Source organism: Hipposideros armiger, unplaced genomic scaffold, assembly GCF_001890085.2.
Source record: "Hipposideros armiger isolate ML-2016 unplaced genomic scaffold, ASM189008v1 scaffold_75, whole genome shotgun sequence".
Taxonomy (NCBI): Eukaryota; Metazoa; Chordata; class Mammalia; order Chiroptera; family Hipposideridae; genus Hipposideros; species Hipposideros armiger.
This window is the reverse complement of record NW_017731425.1, coordinates 3,563,526-3,585,025: the sequence shown is the minus strand read 5'-3', so window position 1 is coordinate 3,585,025 and position 21,500 is coordinate 3,563,526. Positions and strand designations below refer to the sequence as shown.

Sequence of the window (21,500 nt, the reverse complement as noted above, 5' to 3'; positions counted from 1 at the left end):
AATAATAGCCTTTATGAATGAAGGTTGAAATAAAGGCATTCTAAAATAAACAGAAATGAAGAAAATTCATCACTAGCAGACCTGCATCACAAGAAATACTACATGAAGATCTTTAGCCTGAAGGGAAGTGATACCAGATAGAAGTTCAGATGCTTAGGAAAGAACACATTAATATTATGTGGTAATTAATGATAAATAAGTGTATAAAGAGAAAACGTTATTTTTCCTCTTAATTCTTTAAAATGTCTAAAACAAAAAGTTTTATTAAGGAGTTTAAAAGGAGTATCAGTGTAGTAATATGTGACAACTAAAGCATAAAGCATAGGGAGTGGAGAGTAAATGGAACTATAAGGTTGTAAGGTACTTAACTTTCACAGAGCGGTAGGATATTAGCTTAAAGTAGACTATGAAAAGTTAAAGATACATAACATAATCCTTAGAGCAACCACCAAAAAATATTACAAAGAGGTAGAGCTAAAAAGCAAATAGGCAAATTAAAACAAAATCTATATGACTGAACTAATCCACAGAAGGCAGGAAACAACAGAGAACCAAATATAACTGGGATAAACAGAAAACCAATAGGAAAATGAGAGACCTAAATCCAATGATATCAGTAATTACATCAAATGCTAAGTAGATGAAATTCTTCAATTACAAGGCCATAATTGTCAAAATCAATACACAAGTAAGACCTAAATAGACATTATCTGTAGTTAACAAACTTTAAATACTGAGACACAGAAATAGAAAGTAAATAGGCAGAAAAAGATGAACCACACAAAGAGTAAGCATAAAATGGTAGGAGTGTGTATATTTGTATCAAATAAAATAGACTTCAAGACATAAAGGTATGACCAATGATAAAAAAAAGGGGGGGCATATTTCATAGTGATAAAAGAACCAATCTGCCAAGAAGACAAAACAATCCTAAGTGAATATTCACCTAATGAGAGAGCTTCAAAGTACAGAAGTCATAGTCCACAGAATTAAATAGAAAAACAGACAAGTCCACAATAATAGCTAGAGATTTTAACAACCTCCTTCTTAGTATCTGACAAAACAGACAAAAAATAAAAAAAGACAAAGATAACTTTGACCTAATTGACATCTATAGAGCATTATACCCAGTGAAATGCTACAAAGTGTGTTTTCTGACCACAATGAAATTAAACTATAATTGAATTTGATAACAATAAGGTATCTAGGAAATCCCAAATATTTTTAAATTAAACAACATTTGTCAATAACACAGGGGTTACAGGGAAATCACAAATGATTTTAGAAAGTATTTTAAACCAATGAAGGTAAAAACATAATATATAAAAAATTAGTGGATGCTGCTGAAGCAGTTTTTAGAGGAAATTATATATCTATTTTAAATGCTTACTCGTATATTAGAAAGAAGAAAAGTCTAGAATCAATGATCTAAGGTTCAACCTTGAGAAACCAGAAAGAGGACCCACAGTAAGTAGCAAGAGGAAATTAATTAGGCAGTATAAATGGGTAGTCACAAAATAGTCATGGGGATGTGACTACAGTATGGGGAATATAGTCAATAATGTTGTAAAAACTATGTATGATGTCAGATGGGTACTTAGACTTATCAGGGGGATCACTTCATAAATTATATAAGTGCCTAACCACTGTTCTGTATACCTGAAACTAATATAAAGTAATATTGAATGTCAACTATAAGTTATATATGTATGTGTGTGTGTGCATATATTATATGTGTGTGTGGACACTTTGGTTAACGTTGCTCAAGCAGTAGTTCACCGTAATCAGAAGTGCCTGGACGCTGATGGTAACCACTTTGAGCGCCTCATGTAATTGCAGAGGTCAAACGTGACTTGTATTCATCTTTTGTTATCAGTATATATTATTACAATTTTAATACAGTTTTCCTTTCTTAAAACGCATATACATTTTTTTTGGCACCGTGTGTGTGTATGTGTGTGTGTCATGGGATATAAAGCACAGGGAATATAGTCATTGGTATTGTAATAGCTATGTACAGTATCAGATGGGTAGCACACTTGTTGGAGTTATCACTTTGTGAGGGGTGTAAATGTCTAATCATTATCTTGTTTTGTACACCTGAAACTACTAAAAATGAAATAAAATGCTAAAAAAGAAAATGATAAAAGACTGGAAATAAATGAAATAAACAACAGACAAGCAATTAAAAATTAACAAAGATGATCAAGAGAATTGAGAAATCTCTAGCTAGAATGGTCCAGAAAAAGAGGGTGAAGCACGGATGCAAAACACAAACTACCAACAACAGAAATGAAAGAGAGTGTATCACTATATAGCCTAGCAGCATTAAAAGGAAAATACAGAGATATTATCAACAACTTACGCCAATAAATTCAACAACTTAATGAAATGAACAAAGACTTTCATTAGATATATGAAAGCTGATACAAGATGATAATCTAAATAGTCCAATATGCACAGCCATCTAAATTCCAGGTTCCAAGACCTGCAATCGACCCTCCGTGCCACTGCTTGACTTGTCTTCCTTAAATATCTAGTCTGTCTTCTTGCTGCTACATTTCAAAACCCATAAGAGCACATCCCTTGCCTAGTTTTCACTCATCTACCACCCTCCAGCACATCCCTGAAGGCTAATCCTGTTTTCATCCCTCAGATATGCCAACCTGTTGCATCTCACTCCTTCCTTCACATGTCCCTTACCATCAATGCCATTTCATTTCTAGCCAAACCTCACTTGCTCTTCAAGGTCCACCTGGGTCTAACCTCCTCCAAGAAGCTTTCCAGGCTATTCCCAGCCCTTAGGGTCTCCCTTCTAGGAATTTCACAGCATATGACATTATTAACACTGTCTTTCAGGGAGGCTACTGTTGTCCTATGTATTAGTCTTCTTTTCCCAACTAAATTATAAGCTCTTTGAGGGCAGTTTTTTGTTTTTTGTTTTTTGTTTTTAACTTCTCTATCCCTTAATGCAACTATCTAGGATTTAGCACATAATAATGACTCAATAAATACTTGTAATCTGTTGAATGATTACATAATGCCAAGAGCTTATTTCTGTGGTCCTTACAGACTCTCCTGATCTCAGTACCACCTTCAGAGTCATCTCCAGGTACCTTCCAGACATTTTCTAACAACCACATTCACGAAATATATGGTTACAATAAGCAGAGGTGTGTGTGTGTGGTGGTGGTGGTGGGGGCGGGGGAGTAGTGCTAAAATTATATAGAGATGAGGTGCCTTGGTTTCAAAGGTAACATAAGAAAAGGGGCTGATTTTTATATTCTGCTGCTTCTAATATCTGATAAGCATATGCTAATACCAATCAGGTCACCTTTTCCTTGTCCTCTCCCCACCCTGGGTCCCTGTGGATACAGAACAAACCAAGGGGGTCCAGGCACAGGGACGAGTTCAGCTCATACTTCCACTCAGTATGAACCTACATCTGTTTGGGTACAGAGACAAGATAACAACATCTTCTAAAAAGTAACCAGTGAACAACACCTATCATCTCTTACCATTACATATAAATGCCCCCAAATGTATAAATGTCTCAACTGTAACCAAGTACTATCAAAACAGTGACTGCAACTCCATCTTACTTAAATAGATCTTTCTAAAAATAATTTTGCATTTATACTAAAACTATCAATATCATTTGTGAATACACATACTTTTAAGGAAAAATACATTTCCTGTGGGGTTCAAGTCACCAAGTAAAGAAATCCCTTTAAACAAAAAATTCTCTCAAATTCTCTTTCATTGATGGCTTCCTAGCGGCTTCTCTTTCATTTAAACCAAACATAGCTTTATATCCTTATTTCATTCCCCTTCTCTCTAATTAGATAAATCTGGTCTCTCTTCTCTCCAGGCAGATTAAAAGGTTGGGGTGTTTTGTTTTTCCAGTAATTCAGAGTTCTAATCCTTAGAGCACTGTGATGACAGGAAGAATCATGTGATTTAGAGCAGGCAGGCTCCAAGGAAATCTATCTGAAGGAAATATACAACACACACAATGGGGAGAGTCTTTTGAATATCAACACACAGATTTCTGTAAAAGATAGTGGGCTACTCCAGCTATTTCCAGCCCATGGCATTGAGCCCGGGTCTTGCAGGCATTTCTGTCCTTACCCAGATTGGAGGATGCTCGCCCCTCTGCAGCCCGGTCCTTGAGGTCCTCGGCAATGCCCAGCTGCTGTTCATGGTACTGTTTGGCCCTCTCCAAATCCTGCATGCACCTGGCAGCATGGCCCAGGCCGGCGTAGGCCCGCATCTCAATGGCCTTCTCCATCAGCTCCTGTGCCAGCTCCAGCACGTAGTTGTGGTAAGACATGGCCTTATCGAAGTTCCTCCTGTAATGATAGGCACTGCCCAAGTTGCTGTAGGCCCGAGCCTCCTCGCGCTTGTTACCCAGGTCCTTGGCTATTTTCAGGTGCTGCTCATGACACTGCACAGCATTCTCAAAGTCCCCCATGGCAATGTACACGGCTCCCATGTTGCCGAGTTCTCGGGCTTCAGAAAGCTCGTCTTTGGATTGCTTGGCAAGAAGAACACACTGTTTGTGACTGGCCAGGGCGTTGGGGTAGTCTCCAATGGCTGTGTACACATGGCCCAGACTGCTCAGGGCAGATGAAGCTGCCTGGAGGAAAAGAAGAAGGCAGAGCAATGAAAGCACATCAGAAAATGGTTTGGGTTTGTTGTAGCAGATAGAACGTTACAGAGATTGCCTGGAACCATCCAATCCAATCCCTAATGTCTATCAGTGGTTCACAGACGTATGCAGAGCTGAAAGAGAGCACATACAAGCAGCAAGTTCCTAATAAAAGACAATGGTAATTTAATTAGTAACTTTCAATACCTAATCTCACAGAAACAGGTTGTATTCCACATAACATCTTAAAGACATTGACATTTTTACTATTATGATATTATGGCTCTGTTGATAGCTATTAACCTCTGCAGTATAAGAAAATGTTGAAGAAAACCAAAATTAATCACTACACACAATGCTGCATAGGACACTCAGAGGATACAGCTGCTTGGCTCTGCACTCCTGAGCACCCATTTCTTTAGCCTTGTCTTCTCCCGAAGCAAATTGATATATTCACGATAAGAGAGCTGTTTAAAATGATGACTGCTAACTTAGTGACTAAGGACCCGCTGGAGGATCCTGTTCTTTTTTTTTTTAAGGTATTATTGGGGAGTTGGGGGAGGAGGAACAGTGTTGGGGAATTGGGGGAGGGGAACAGCCAAGTTGTTGTCTTTCAGTCTTAGTTGTGGAGGGAGCAGCTAGCTCAGCTCCAAGTCCAGTCGTGCCACTCAGCTCAAGGTGCTGTGTTCAATTGGTTGCGGGTGGGCATAGCCACCATCTCATGTGGGAGTCGAACCCGGCAGCTTTGTTGTTAAGAGCGCGTGCTCTATCCACTGAGCCCACCATCTCAAACAGGCAACCTTGTTAGGAGCACGTGCTCTCACTAGCTGAGCCATCCTGCCACGTGTTGGTAGCTCAGCAGCAACTCAGCTCGGGCGCAGCTCCCTGGCCCATGTGGGAATCGAACCGGCAACCCTGTTGCTCAGAGCTCTCACTCTTGAGCAAGCTCTTAACCAACTGAGCCACTCGGCGGGCCCTGGAGGATCCTGATCTTATCTTTGTTCTCTCAATGTGACTTCAACAGTGCTGGTTACCGTGGAGGGCTTAGGTTTGGAGGAACCCTAGAGGGGTAAACAATGAACGGGTGGGTTACAACCGATACCTCTGAATGGGGTGGTCCCTACTGGGCCTCATCACCCCCTTTCCAGGCCCACATTGGCTCTTCCAGCTTTGCTTTTCTTGCCTAGAGGCTCTTCTGACCCCGGCCTCTGAGCAAAAAGATCTTCTCTTCCTAGTCCCCTCATTCTGCTTGTCACTCATGCATTTCTTGTCTAAAGAAAAGTACACAAGCCCTTTTTGTGTTATAAGTTTTAATGAAAATGACTCTATGTCGGTATAGTGAACCAAATGAGAACAACAAAAATAAAAAAGGACATGGTATATAGGTTCTACCATCCTACCAAGTGCATGTAGTCTTAGATTCTTGTCTTTGGTTTCTCCCTCCTTTGCAGAGACATAAAAGGGAAGTTATACTGGGCTTTTTCTGCCCTTCTTTTCATTCTACAAGTCGAAGGCTTGCCTATCCTTTCCTTCCTCATAATGTGCCTACAGCTAGAGCCACGTAGCCCCCTTTCTTCATGTTGCTCCCTCTTCTTAACATGCACATATGATGAAGGCAGAACAAAGGGTGTGCTTTGTCACAAGCAGGCAAGTGATCTTCGCAAGGGCCTCCAGGCTAGGGAATAACAACAAGGGATGCTGTCCCACCTTGGGTAAGAGTGCTTCTTTATGAGGTGTGTTCTGTGTCTGTGTACTTCAGGACACTTTTATTAATATTTTATAGCTAGGAGTGATTCGCTACCCTATTTCTTGCCTGTGAAATTGTTCTTGATCAAAATAACTGAGACACTGACCATCTGCATGAAGCTTGCAAACGGTGGATTTGCAAAGGGCTTCATATCGTTTTAAGTTGCTTTTATCATCTCACAGATGTTCCAACAAAAGATTTAGGAAAACAGAGAGGAACTAAATACTTACAAATTTCCTTTTTTTTTTTTTTTTCTCTGAGTGGTACAGAGCAGACACAATTCCATGAAAGTCACAATGCTGTAGCAGTGTGATTCTGGCAGAAGCAGCTATGACATCACCAAAAAGCATGCCATTTGGGTTTGTACTGGCCTCAGGTTCCCACTTTGGGAGCCTCTTTAGAGCCAGAGGTTAGGACTTCATGTCAGTGCACTGTGCATGGGCCTTCCACTGCTCCCAACTCCACACCCCGCCCAAGAATCTACCTCTTCCTCCCTTGCTGCAAGCCCAGGGACTCAGCCTCTTGCCTCTACTTCTCTAGTTGGCCCTCCCACCTCACTCTCTGGGGTTCTTATCCACCAAAGCCTGGCTACAGAGCAGGGCACAGTCCACAAACTCTCCAACCCATAAATTTTTGTTGCCCTCAAAGTAAAACACGTGGCTCTGACTACGGAGCCAGTATAACTTAGAATCAGATATACTTGGTTCAAAAGTGCACTGCCTTTACTAGATCTGGACACCTTTAGAAACTGAACTTCTCCAAGCCTTGGTTTTCCAGACACATATTTCTAGGCCCCAGCCATAAGCCAGGGCCTGAACGTTTTCAAACTTAGCCATGAACCTCTGTCAAATGTGTAAACCATAAATAATTCACTCAATAATTCCAAACGGTAGCTCTGGTTGGAGGCAATGAGCTTTTGAACATCGCAGGGGATGGATTTATAATGCCTGGGGCAGGCACAACACCCCAGGCGGCACTGTTCTTAGCAACTTCTGCTTCACGGCAACTCCAAATTACAGCCCCGGGATCCTCTGCTTTTGGGTCGTCATTTCTCCAAATACCAGGGAGACACAGGAGCTCATTTGCTGAAGCTATCTGAACATAAGGAAAGGGAGTATTGGGGCTTTTCCCCTCTGGGGTGTGGGGGAAAGAGGGAAGGACTACTGCATTCGTTCTCCCCTGGCACCCTCCTGTTGCCAGGCAGTGCTGTTAGGCTAGGATGCTTCATGGCAGGTGTCCTGGAAACCAGCATCTCTAGCAAGGATGATGTAATTTATGAAGCACACCTCACAGCCTCTGAAATTAGAGAGGCAGCTTTATGTTGTGTAAGACTGGAATCAGATTTAGAGTCAGAGGCCCTGGCTACATAACCCTGTTAAGTCACTTCACGTCTTTACCCCTGTTTACTTTATATGTAAATTGTGCTGATAATGATGGAGTACCTACTTCTCAGAGCTGGGATGGGATCAGATGAAGCAGTGCCCATGAGTGTCCTGAGTAAACTGCAAAGTTCCCTGAGAATGCATCACTAAAGTGTGGATGGATGTTTTATGACTGCAAGGTGGCTGGGCCGAGCCCTCTTACCACGCAGAAGCTAGTAATGGCAACTGAAAACATCAGTCATTATGACCCAGCATCTATATTCCTACCAGTTGCCATAGGAAATGAAGTCCAGTGTTTTACAGCCCCCTGGGTAAATAACATGTGATGATATTTATCAGCTAAGTGAATTACAAATTAATCACTTGTCTCTGTTCCTGTTCCTGCAGAATAAGCTTAGATATGAAACATGGTTTCAGGCTGTTAACGAGAAATCTGAAGACCCACCATCTACAGGGATTCACAGGCCCCACCTCAAGCAGATGCAATCGCCACTAAGGTTCATGCTGCCTTTGTATATTAATCTCTTTGAGATTCTTGTGCTAGAATAGCAGCAGCTGCTTCCCACAGTGGAAACGTTTTGGAACATCTGTATTTGAATACTAAAATGCACACAAACAGTTATGCTAACAAACTATCTGCATGGAATAAGACAATACTTTTCTCTTTACAAGATGTATAAATCACTCATATTCTTGCCAAAGCATGCTTCCCAGCTGCAGGCTTAGCACACAGGAGTCATGGCTCCTTGCTCTGTGACCCGAATATTTGCAGAAGATCTACATCTGACAAGTCGGTTTCGTGGAATATGGAGCTAGAGAAGGAAATGTGCTCATCTTTTTTTTCAAACCACCTTTAAGGGCTTTTAGTTTGATACATAAACTAGAGAGTTTAAACTTCCCAAACTATAACCACATTGATGACACTACCATTATACACTATTTTAAAGACTGAAACATGTTTTCCTTCACATCTAGCATTTTCCCCTTTATTGTATGTATTTTTCATGCAATTTTTATATTTTGTGGGAGGATTAAATGCATATAGAGAGAATATTTTTTATAACTTATTGACTAATTGCATGTAGTTTTAAAAAAGCACCAGAGGGCCGGCCGAGTGGCGCAATGGTTAAGAACTGGCTTGGGACACCAGAGGGCCTCGGTTCGGATCCCACATATAAGGGCCAGTGACACTGTCCTCCACAGCTAAGATGCTGAACAACAGCTCAACCTGGAGCTGGGCTGCAACCCCTGCTGCACTGGGTTGCCATGGGCTAACGTATGTAGCCAGCAGCCGCGGTGAGTGGCGGTCCAGAAGCCGGCGACTGATCTGCCTCACCCGGGAAGAGCACAATGATGGTGCCCACTTGGGCCAGTGAAGCAACATCCTCAACAACTAGACTGAAGAACAAAACGACAGCAACTTGTCTGTTCCCCTTCCCCCAATTTCCCAATAAATATCTTAAAAAAAAATTAAAAAAAAAAGCACCAGAAACACGGTTTTTCCTTTTTACTGCCCACATCCACATACACCCTGTATTCCCTGCCAGTTCAGTGCCCACAAACTCAAGATCCTGGGTTAACCACCTACAACCCAAGAGGCAGAGGGATGTAAAATAATAAGGACAGACTCTAGAATCCTGGGTTCAAATGACAAACTATGTGATACTGCACAAGCTATGCAACACCTGAGCCTCAGTTGCTTCATCTGTGAAATGGGGATATTACTACCTCATAGGGCTTTGATGCCTACTAAATAAGACAGTACTTGTAAAGAGCCTGGGTCAGTACTTGGCACAAGGAAGATGCTCAAAAATTTTAGATTTTAGGTTCTCTTCCTACCTCAACCAAGATAACACTCACTTAACTTTATTCATTTCAAAGATGTGGTAGAAGATGACCAGAAAACAGAACAGGAAGTTATGTCATCATAACTAAAAACAAATAATAACACAGGTTTGCCCCACTAGTGGTGAGGAGTGTCATCATCTTCATATGCTGAAGCATATTGCTCATATTAGTCTTCTGCAAATGTACATATAATAAAATCCACCCTTTACGCAGGGGCATTTTATTTATTTATTTATTTATTTATTTATTTATTTATTTATTTATTTATTTATTTATTTTTAAGATTTTATTGAGGAATTGGGAGAGGGGAACAGCGCTGGGGAATCAGGGGAAGGGAACAGATAAGGTGCCGTCCTTTTGTTCTTCAGTCTAGTTGTGGAGGATGTCGCTTCACTGGCCCATGTTGGTATTATCATTGCGCTCTTCCCGGGTGAGGCAGATCGGTCGCCGGCCTCTGGATGGCCGCTCACAGCGGCTCTTGGCAGCTCACTCGGACTGCCAGCTGCTCAAGCTGGCTGCTGGCTACACACGGTAGCTTATGGCAACCCACTGCAGCAGGGGCTGCAGCCTACACCGTCACCGGCGACTCACGGCAGCCTAGCTCCAGGTCGAGCTGTTGTTCACCATCTTAGCTGTAGAGGGCAGTGTCACTAGCCCTCATGTGGGATTCGAACCAGGGTCCTGTTGCTCAGAGCTGGCGTCCCAAGCCAGCTCTTAACCAATGCACCACTCGGCAGGCCCGTACGCAGGGGCATTTTAGAATCATTGCCTATACATAGTGTTGGTCAAAGCACCTCACTTCAAGTGGTCAAAGCTTACAGAGACATTAGAGCGCTTTCAGTCTGTTGGTTGGTTGTTTCATTTGTTCATTCATTCATATACTCAAAAAAATTCTCTAGACTCAAACAAACATAAGTCTACTAATTTTTGACAAAGGAGCAAATGTAATTCAACGGAGAAATGATAAAATGGTGCTGGAACAACTGACATCCACATGCAAAAAAAAGTGAATCTATACACACCTTACACCTTTCAAGCAAACTGACTCAAACTAAATCATGGACCTAAATGTAAAATGCAAAACTATAAAACTCCTAGAAGATAACATGAGAAAAAAATCTAGAGGATCTGCGGTTTGACAATGAGTTTTAGATATAACACCAAAGGCATAGCCCATGAAAGAAAACCTGATAACTTAGACTTCATTAAAACTAAAAACTGTGCTCTGAAGAAGATACTGTTAAGAAAAATCAAAAGACAACCTGCAGACTGGGAGAAAATATTTGCAAAACACATATTTGACAAAGAATTTGTATCCAAAATATACAAAAAAAATCTTAAAATTCAACAATAAGAAAACAAACTAATGTAAAAATGGACAAAAGATCTGAACAGACACCTCATGAAAGAAGATAACATTGATGGCAAGCATGTGAAAAGATGCTCCACATGATACGTCATTAGGGAATTGCAAATTAAAACAATGAGGTACCATACACACCTGGTAGAATGGCTAAAATCCAAAACAAAACTACAACACCCAATGCTGGTGAGGATGTCGAGCAACAGGAACTCTCGCTCACTGCTGGTGGAAATGCAAAATGGAACAGCTGCTTGGAAGATGGTTGGAAAATTTCCTACAATACTAAACATACTTTGTGATCCAGACCATGCTCCCAAGTATTTACCCTAATGAAATGAAAAATTACATCCACACAAAAACATACACATGAATGTTTGTAACACCTTTATTCATAATTGTTAAAAACTGGAAGCAACCAAGAGGTCTTTCAACAGGTGAATGATTAAATAAACCCTGGTACATCCTTACAATAAAAGATCATTCAATGCTAAAAAGAAATGATCTAGCAAGCCATGAAGAGACAAGAAGGAAACCTTAAATGTATATTGCTTAATGAAAGAAGGCTGAAAAGGCTATATGCTGTATGATCCCAACTATATGACATTCTAGAAAAGGCAAAACTATAGAAAACAAAAAAAGATGAATGGTTGCAGGGCAGGAAGAAAGAATGACTAGGCGGAGCAGAGGGGATTTTTTGGACACTGAAAGTATTCTGCATGATACTATGATGGTGGATACATGAAATTGTACATTTGTCAAAACCCATAGGCTGGGCTGGCTGGGTGGCTCAGCTGGTTAGAGCGCGAGCTCTGAGCAACAGGGTTGTCGGTTCGATTCCCACACAAGCCAGTGAGCTGCGCCCGAGCTGCGCCCGAGCTGAGCTGCCGCTGAGCTGCCAATGGGCGGCCAGATGACTCAGCTGGTGAGAGTGGTGCTCCTAACAAGGTTGCCGGTTCAACTCCCGCATGGGATGGTGGGCTGTCCCCCAACCCCCCATCCCGTGCAACTAGATTGAGGCGGCGACTGAACTTGGAGCTTAGCTTTTGCCCTACACAACTAAGATTGAAGGACAACAGCTTGACTTGGAGCTGATGGGTCCTGGGAAAACACAATGTGCCCCTTCCCCAACTCCCCAATAAAATCTTAAAAAAAAAAACCCAAAAAACCCATAGGCTTTACAACACCAAGAGTGAACCCTAATGTAAACTATGAGCTTTATACTTAATAATAAGACATCAATACTAGTTATTGTAACAAACATACCACACTACTACAAGGCGTTAATAATAGGGAAATGGAGTGGGGGATGACGGAGGGTATGTGGGATTGTGTACTAGTCCTTTAATTTTCTGTAAATCTGCAACTGCTCTAAAAATGAAGTCTATTAATTTAAAAAAATAAAATTGGAGCTTTTCTCATTGGGGACATGGGTAATTCTAGGAAATGGAAACAGCATGAGCAAACGCAGGAAGTATGACAGAATGTGTAATGATTAGAGAGCAAAAGCTATTTAGCCCTGAGAGTAGAGGTGGTCGCTGGAAGAGAGACTGGAAAGGTAGGCTTGGATGAGTTCTTTGTCCATCATATTATAAAATCTGAAGCATGCAAGCTGTTTCATTTCATCCTTGTAACAACCCTCTTAAGTGTGTATTATTGTTATTATATCCATTGGCGAGATAAAATTAGACTCAAAGAGATACGTGACATCCCTAAAAGCACACAATTAAAAGCAAAGCCAGGATTCAGATCCACACACTTTAGACTCTACTCTCATGCTGATTTGACTACACACAGTTTACCTCTACTAAAGACTTTATAATCCACCCAGGGGGCAGTAACAGTCACAGGTTTAAGCAGGGGACGGACATGATCAGATTGTACTCCCATGTATTTCCATGAAGGAGATGAAAAGAAGGGAGATCAGTAGTCACAAGAGCAACAACAAAATGCGTAGTTAAAATAATGACTAATTAGAATAAAATAAGATACCCTAATAATATTTAGGGTAGTCTTTCGGGCTGTTCACAGATATGCTGGCTGGCTTCTCTCTTTCCAAGCAGGTAAAACTGCACATCCCTGCCTGCACTAATTCAGACGTGAGTGGCTACGGGACCTTCTTTGGCCAATAAATGTGATCACGGCCAGGTGATGCTTTAGGAACCAGTGCCTGCTTCACCACAGTCTCTCTTCTCTTTGGTACACGCTGCTCCATCAGAACTGAACTTCAAGTGAGAATCATGACAATGGGGAACAGAGCCCTGGCTGACCTGTAATGAATAGATAGTGGGCACAAGAACTAAACCTTTGTTGTTTTAAGCCACTGAGATTTGGGTATTTATCGTTATTGCAGCATAACATGGCCTAGCCTGACAAACACAGTACTGAGCATAAATTAATAATTTTCACATTCCAGTTGTCATAGTTATAGTGAACACTATTTGGTGGTTCAATTATTTGAATTATCATGTTTCTGGATGAGTACATTTTTAGACATTTACTGATTACCATAGATTTCTGGATAATGAAATTGTAGGCACTTATAGAAAAACTAAATTTGAGGAGAATTAGGTACTAAAATCAGCAACTTAGCTAGTTTTTGAAAACCTGTATTTACCCAGGTACAAGGGTCTAACTGGTAGTAATTAACCCAAATTCCAGACCAATTTAGGGGGGATGAATAGCCACCCAAATATAAACCTGTAGAAACAGAAGATTGAACCAGGCTCTGTGGGGTCTATATACTTCCTACAGTCCTAAAGACACACACTCCTCATTTAATGAGTGTACGGTAGCCTGAAAATCTACCTTGAATCAGCACTGAGCTGATAAAGTAATTCTTTATAAAAGGTTAAATGATGGTCTAGAGTTGCTTCCTCAATAGTCACACAAGACCAAGTGGACAAAAATAATTTTAAAAATGATAATCTATATTGTTGAGGACATCGCCCATGAGATTATCCAATGTCATCTTTATAAGGACCAATGGAAAAATTTCTTCCAGATGTCAATGCTTCTAACAAGCAGCTGTGATGGTTTTATCTTTAAAAAAAATGTGAATCTTATAAGTGGTCAAATTTATCTTTTTGTTTAGGTCACATATGGAAGCATATGGCTTGATGCAGAGCCTCTCTTTAGCAGCCAGATATAATCCTATAATATGTGCAAAGTCTGCCCTGGCTTCAGCCTATGATAGGACATTAATCCTCTCATTACTCTGATTTTTTCCCTTTTATGTTTTGTTTCCTGCTCCCAAAATTTTCCTTGGATTGAAATAGAAAAAAATAAATCAACAAAACACAAACAAACAAAAAATAGTAAATATTGAGGTTCTTGGCAGGGAGAAAGCTTCCTGAAATGGGATCTCTTAAGAATTGTGAACTCGCAGCCACAGCCTGAAGAAGAGACTTAAATCCCACACAAACAGGGAAAATTTTAATTACATGGTCTTTAGTAGTCCTAAATCATTTTCATACTCAATAATTGGTGTCAGGTTTATTATAATCAATCTAACCAGTTTGTCCCAGTGATTAAACGTAGGGTGGGAGGAATATTCTTCAAGTGTTACTGAAAAAGTAAGAGACTAATTTGTGCACCTCTGAGTTCTTTCTACTACATACTGTACCATAGTTGGAATAGTTGCTTTGAATCTGTTACTATGATCTTAGAGAATGGCTAGTGATAATTATAGCTTCTCTGTGGTAACTTGTCAGCCTTTTCTAATACTGTGGGAGCAGAGGAGTTTTTATGATAATTATTTTTATCAAAATTATATTAGGGATGGAAGAATAACACAATGTCAGCGAGATCTATTACCTAGATCTAAGAATTGCTATCACAGGTGATAAATTATTTATAATGCCCAGCATTAATCCAGCAATGTTTTCAAACTAAGGATTTGTAAATGTCCTTTGCAGATGCAAATTAACAGATTAATAAGGAAACAAGCTTTCTTGTATGAGAAGCTGGGATGACAGATTAGCTATTAAGAGCAATTTATAGGTCATAAGATATGAAAGTTGGCAAGAAACACTACCTCTGCCGGCTCTATAAATAGTAAAACTGCATTTAGTTTCCCAGAGGTATCCTGTTAGACATTTTAATTATACCATAAAAACTGCCAGAATTTACAATGATTTCATTTTTTTAAAAACTTGATGCTCCACGTAAACTTGATGCAACACAACAGGCATCTGTGCTGTGCGCTGTAACTGCCACGTTGCAGCCAGTGGACGCGTGCGTGCTTCTTCCTCATGAAGGATTGCCAAAGGTAGGCTGATGCTGAAGGTCAGAGGAAGGAAACGTTACTCCCTAACATCTCCTCCAGGTTACTTAAGGATTCTCCTCCCTCCTTTACATCCTACTGCCTTCCACTGCAGCCACTTGTACCCATCTAGGAAGATTTTTACAAAGAACTCCATTCTGCAAAGCTCTTTGGCCACAAAATGACAACCAAGTAAAAATCCTAGAGTCTTGGTAGTCCTGTTAGAGAGTTGAGTTTGACTGTGGACATATTGTCTCCCTGACTTGAAATAATCAGTTAAGATTATTTTGGGAAACTTATTTCCCTCTCTCAGTTTCACCTACATCTTCCGTTTTATTTGGGGGGAGTGAGAGGCAGATAAGCACGTCTCAAATGAGTTTTTTATGACATAATTCACTCAGGTTTCTTATGCAATAATTTGACCTGGGTTAGGAGACATACTCTACCATAATGCTGTTTTAGTCCAATCAAAACTGTTCCATTCCACACTTGCCAGCCAACCTGAATTTTAGTGGGCTATAAAACATTGTTCTGTAGGGGGCTGGAATGTAGTCAATCACCCTTTGAAGACAGTATTTACATTGAATCATAAAACCTGGCGTTGGCTGGGTAGGATATAATGGAGAAAGCTGGCGAGGGAGAGGGATGGAAAACACATATGTATGCAAGTGTGCATACAAGAGGCAGAGGAGAGGTTTCTTAGAAGCAAGAAAAGAAAGCCCAAGAAAAGGACAGCTTACTTGCAGAGGCCAGCAGATAACAATTTAAAAAAGAAAATTTTAAATTAGATGAAAAGGCATCCTTAAGAACTTGGAAAGATGTTAGAAAAATTAAGAAACGACTGAAAATTTCTGCAACCATCCATGAAGGAATATCATTACGGGCTCCCACTGTGAAGGACGGGTCCTAATGGTGACTGAAACCTTCCAAATTTCATGGCTTCTAACTAGTCGGGAATAAATGGCTCACAATCTCAGCTCTCTGTACTTTCACTCATTCCAGCAGATTCAACTTCTGTCCCTGTTGGGTAATTCCAAAGTTAGATTTCAGACCAAGAGACAGAGAATTTTGGAGCTGGAAGAGGCCTTATAGATCACCTAATCCACTGGTTTTCAAACAATGTTTAAAGCAAAACACACATAGGTGTGGTTTGTATGATTAAAAGTGTAGTTGTTTAGGTTCGCTTAGACTAGGGTGCACTTTTCTCCAAGGACCCTTAAGAAAATCTATGGCACCTTACAGGACTGTTGAGAGCAGAGTTCAAAGAACACTTAATGTCATCAGTGTCATTAGATGTAGAAACTGAGGCCAGGAGATGTCAAGTACCTTGGCCGAAGGTCAACCTGCTAATGACCGGCAAACACAGGCCTCCGCCCCAGCTGGTACTCCCCTCACTCTGCGTTGCCAACATTCCATCACACCAGCTCACAGTCGCCTCAAACCCAAGGCTTCATTGCCTTTCCTAAGTGTCTCTGACTCTGTGCTTCTGTGATTAATCCAAGAAGGAAATATTATCACTATTTCTTCCAATGACCAATCAAAAGGTCAGTGTTATTGATTTTTCCATCTTTTGGTCCTCATATTCAGCAGGCACCCAAGACCAGCTTTATTAGACTCCCCAAATTATAATTACACCAGTTTTTATTTAATAATCTTTACTTTAATGGTAATTATTTATGTACTAGATCCATTTAGAATTGATGTCTGACAGTTTAATTTTAAATAATAAATATTCTCTTTAAAATTATGTGACAATGTTTACAGATGAGGTTTGTAATATATTTTAAAGACATATTGTTTTTCTCTCTAAAATCCAAGCCAGCTATTCTGTGACAAATTTAATAGCAAACTTTAATAACTTTAATCAGATGTTAGTAACTTTTCTAACAGCTACTGATTTTGTCTCCTGACTAATAATGGACTTAGCAATTCCAGGATAAAACAGTGATTAGAACTGTCTAGGTTTGGATCATATGTCTGCTGGCCACGTTCCCTTAAGGAAGCTACTGACTCTCTCTGTCCTTGTTTCCTTATCTATAAAGTGGGGGTAATGATATCTATCTCATGGGATTGTTATTAGCGCACATTTAAAGAGCTTAGAATAGTGCCGGGCACATAAGAAGTATTCAATTACTGCTAGCTATTATTATAAATGCTAAATACCAATAAAATTGAGTAAATGAAATAATTTTAGTCATGTATTTATATTCATTTAATCTATTTTCTACATTTATTTAAAATTTAAATGCATTAAATTAGTGCCTTCGCCTCTCATTATATTAATTTAAAAACCTGAAAATGTCATTTCCCTTGTGTGGCATTTGTCACTGTTCTTTTGGCACAGAAATTATTTGGGCATGCAAGCACATAAACATTCCTTTTTGGGAGTCCCCAAACAAAGAAGGCATTACACCAAGATCTAAAAAAGGAACACAATAAGTTCACTGAAGACAAACTAAATTTTTAATTGAGATTCTAAATTTTTAAAAATATTAGCTTACTATAAAAATATCCAACCTTCTGCACAGCAAAAGAAACCATCGACAAAATAAAGAGGCAACCAACCAAATGGGAAAAGATTTTTGCAAACAATGCCTCCAATAAGGGGCTAATATCCAAAACATATAAGGAACTCATACAACTCAACAACAAAAAAACAAACAATACAATAAAAAAATGGGCAGAGGACCGGAATAGACATTTCTCCAAAGAGGACATACAAATGGACAATAGACATATGAAAAGATACTCAACATCACTAATCATCAGAGAAATGTAAGTAAAAACCACAATGAGATATCACCTCACACCAGTTAGAATGGCTATTATTAACAAGACAAATAATAACAAGTGTTGGAGAGGCTGTGGAGAAAAAGGAACCCTCATACACTGCTGGTAGGAATGCAGATTGGTGCAGCCACTATGGAAGGCAGTGTGGAGATTCCTCAAAAAATTAACAATGGAATTACCATATGATACAGCAATCCCTCTCCTGGGTATCTACCCAAAAAATTGGAAAACATTTATCCGTAAAGATATATGTGCTCTGATGTTCACTGCAGCTTTATTTACGGTGGCCAAGACAGGGAAACAACCGAAGTGTCCTTCGATAAATGATTGGATAAAGAAGATGTGGTACATATATACACAATGGGATACTATTCTACCATAAGAAAAGATGAAATAGTGCCATTTGCGACAATATGGTTGGATCTTGAGATTATAATGCTAAGCTAAATAAGTCAGACAGAAAAAGTCAGGAACTATATGATTTCACTGATATATGGTATATAAAACTGAAAACAACAAAGGAGCACGACAAACAAAGAAACAAAACTCATAGACACAGGCAATAGTTTAGTGGTTACCAGAGGGTAAGGGGGGAGGGGGTGGTAGATGGGAGTAAAAGGGATCAAATATATGGTGATGGAAGGAGAACTGACTCAGAGTGGTGAACACACAATGGGATATATAGATGATGTATTACAGAAACGTACACCTGCAATCTATGTAACTTTACTAACCACTGTCACCCCACTTAACTTTAATTAAAAAAAATCCAACCTGACGTTAAATATAGGTTACACTGATAAATAAAATTTCTAATTACAATTGTGATCCAATTCTTCATCAAGTTAGTTTTTAAATTTGTTTTTCAATGAAAGTGAATACCAGAAAATATACTAAAGTTTCAAAGGAAATATGTTCTAAAGCAAAAAAGAGATGATTCGTATATTTTCTATTGGAAGCAGTAAGAAAAGATAAAGGATATAGATGAAGGAAAGAGGAGCACAGCGTGAAACAGGTCAGACTCAGGGCTTCTTAAGGCCAGGAGTTACCTTACTAATCTCTTCACTTAGAGTCTAGCATAACTCTTGGCACACAGGAGGCACTCAGAAAACACTTGAAGAACCAAACTAATAGTCATGGGATTTTCAGTCTACACAGGATATGAAAGAAAACGCCATCCAAAATGCCAGAATGAATATATAGTACCAATACCTCTCAACCTCTAGGTCTCGTTCAGCAAAACTCTGGTGCACTAACTTTCCTACGACTGCGAGAATATAGGATCTATTACATAGGTGTTTATTAGTTGTCGGCTTGGTGTCTGTCTGCATAGGAATCACGGTCCCTGTATCTATACTTGCTCCTCTACCTGCTGCCCCTCACATTCAATGTAATCAATCACATTGTTGCTAAGTCTTATGAAATCTACTCCCTTTTACCTTTGCATTGTTCTCATGAGGTATGAAATGATTAAACAGGAGCCACTAGTATTTTTGTTATATTATTTTTCCTAAGAATAATTATAATGGTACCCCAAATTAGGCTCTAGGAAAATAAGTAAAACTCAAATTCTTTATGATACCATTAAAATCTGTCTTAGAAAAAATATATCATAATAATAAGTACGACAACCGCTCATTGAGAGCCAGACATACTGTATTTCATCAAATCAAACTTGCCATAAACTGAAAAAGCACTTTGCAATATGTACCACAAATAAAGGGATAAAAATGTTGCAATTAAACAAGGATAGTATGCTTACTTATTATTGATTGTAAGATCATCCTGATTTCAGAGATACGAAAATGTGAACAAATGAGCATCTCAGAATCAATGAATTATGATACATCAGGTGCTTTACTTACATTATCAATCCCCACCAGCCTCTACGTGGTAGGAATTTTTACCTTCACTTTGCAGATCAGAAAACAGACAACATTAAGCAACTAGTCCGAAGTCAAATAATTATTACTAAATGGAAAGGCTGGGATTTAAATCTAGGCCTGCCTGACTGCAAATCTGAGTATGTCCATCACACTGCATCGCCTCTTCCAGAAATCCCAGACAAAAATGAGGAAGAAGGAAGGGCACTTGTCCTGAAAAGGACGTGTTATTATTGTTGTTTATTAGGTGCTTAGAAAAGCTTAGTAGGCACGTGTTTCTAATTTGCAATATTTTTTTAAATGGCTATTGTCAAACTGTATCACAAACTAGATACAGACTCAGAATTTTATTAAGACTGAGAAAGAAAAAACCTGCACCCATTTCACTACGCTGTTATTTTTTGAGCACCTTACAATTTTTTTATGTCCCCACCACCACCCCAGATATAAAAACTACCTTTGGAATTCTTCAAGTTTGCCAACATATATATGAATCTAAAGAGATATGCATTTTATTTTATTAATATTATCCTCAGGATTATATATAAATGCTGAGATATGAAATTAAAAGTTTAGGGAATGTGCCAAGCCTAGGGCTGGTTAATGTGTCTGGCATGCCTGAAAAAAATTCCAGAAAGTGGCTCCCAAATGTGTGTAATTACAGACATTCAGAAGATGGCTATGATTCAGGTTTAACTTTATTCCATTTAGGGATAGAGATGGTTTTCAACAGTGGTATTGGGCTATGAGTTCAGGTAGGACCATTTAAATGTGCCTTAGTAACGTATGTGTGCTGGGAGCTGAACAGGAAGGAAGAATTAGCCCAACTCTTAGGATGGCAGGGTCCTTTTTCAAACGGTTCCATTCAAAGTCTTATGGTATTAAATAGAGACTGCTAGAAATTGTGTAGTTTTATAGAAACCTCAGAAGCTTCTTTCTGAAAAACTCTGGGATTAGGACTGGATTGGTTTACCTTGCTTCTAGTAAATGGTGAAAGGGGAGGTGATGATTTGGTCAGTTAGAGAGAAGGCAGTGGGAGGGAGAAGGTGAAGTGATAAGTGATGACATTTCTGATGATGCCCCCTTCCAGATGGGGATGGGATACAGCCTTTTCCTGTTCTGTCTCTTTCCCAAGAAAGCAGAAGCACATTTTCCCCATAATAAAGCACATGTTGTATCATATCTGATTATACCTAAAGCTTATTTTACCTAATTTTATAGTTCAGAAAAGGACAGCCAGAGGAAATGAAGGAGAAACCAGGAAGACAAAGTTTTGTTTCCCAAGTTCTCCTAAGATAATCTTGTCTCCCAAGATTACTCTACTGATAGTGACTTCACTCTGTGCTTGCTTATGTGCCTGGAATCTAAGAAAAAAAGGTAGAAATGCTGAATAGAGGGAGTCATTACATGAGGGTAAAAGTTAAGATTAATCTCTTATGATAGAAGAGATGCAAAATAAATAATGGAAAGAAGTAAAAAAACCAACAACTGAATACCAGTACTAAAACATTAAACTATCAGAAATAGTCTTCCATAATGTGAAAGTATGACAACTTTAATTTAAAAGAAACACAC

At 39.4% G+C, this 21,500-nt stretch overlaps 1 protein-coding gene across 5 annotated transcripts in view; it reads right to left on the bottom strand.

Moving 5' to 3' along the window:
* TTC28 (tetratricopeptide repeat domain 28) overlaps positions 1–21,500 on the bottom strand; it is a 681,749-nt gene that overhangs the window by 175,198 nt on the left and 485,051 nt on the right. For 4 of the 5 annotated variants that reach the window (XM_019643162.1, XM_019643163.1, XM_019643164.1 and 1 more), the window contains one exon: positions 4,132–4,639. The exons of the other annotated variant lie outside the window; for it this stretch is intronic. In XM_019643162.1, the coding sequence (XP_019498707.1) occupies positions 4,132–4,639 (508 nt within the window). The remainder of the gene's footprint in view (positions 1–4,131; positions 4,640–21,500) is intronic. 5 annotated transcript variants of the gene reach the window in all.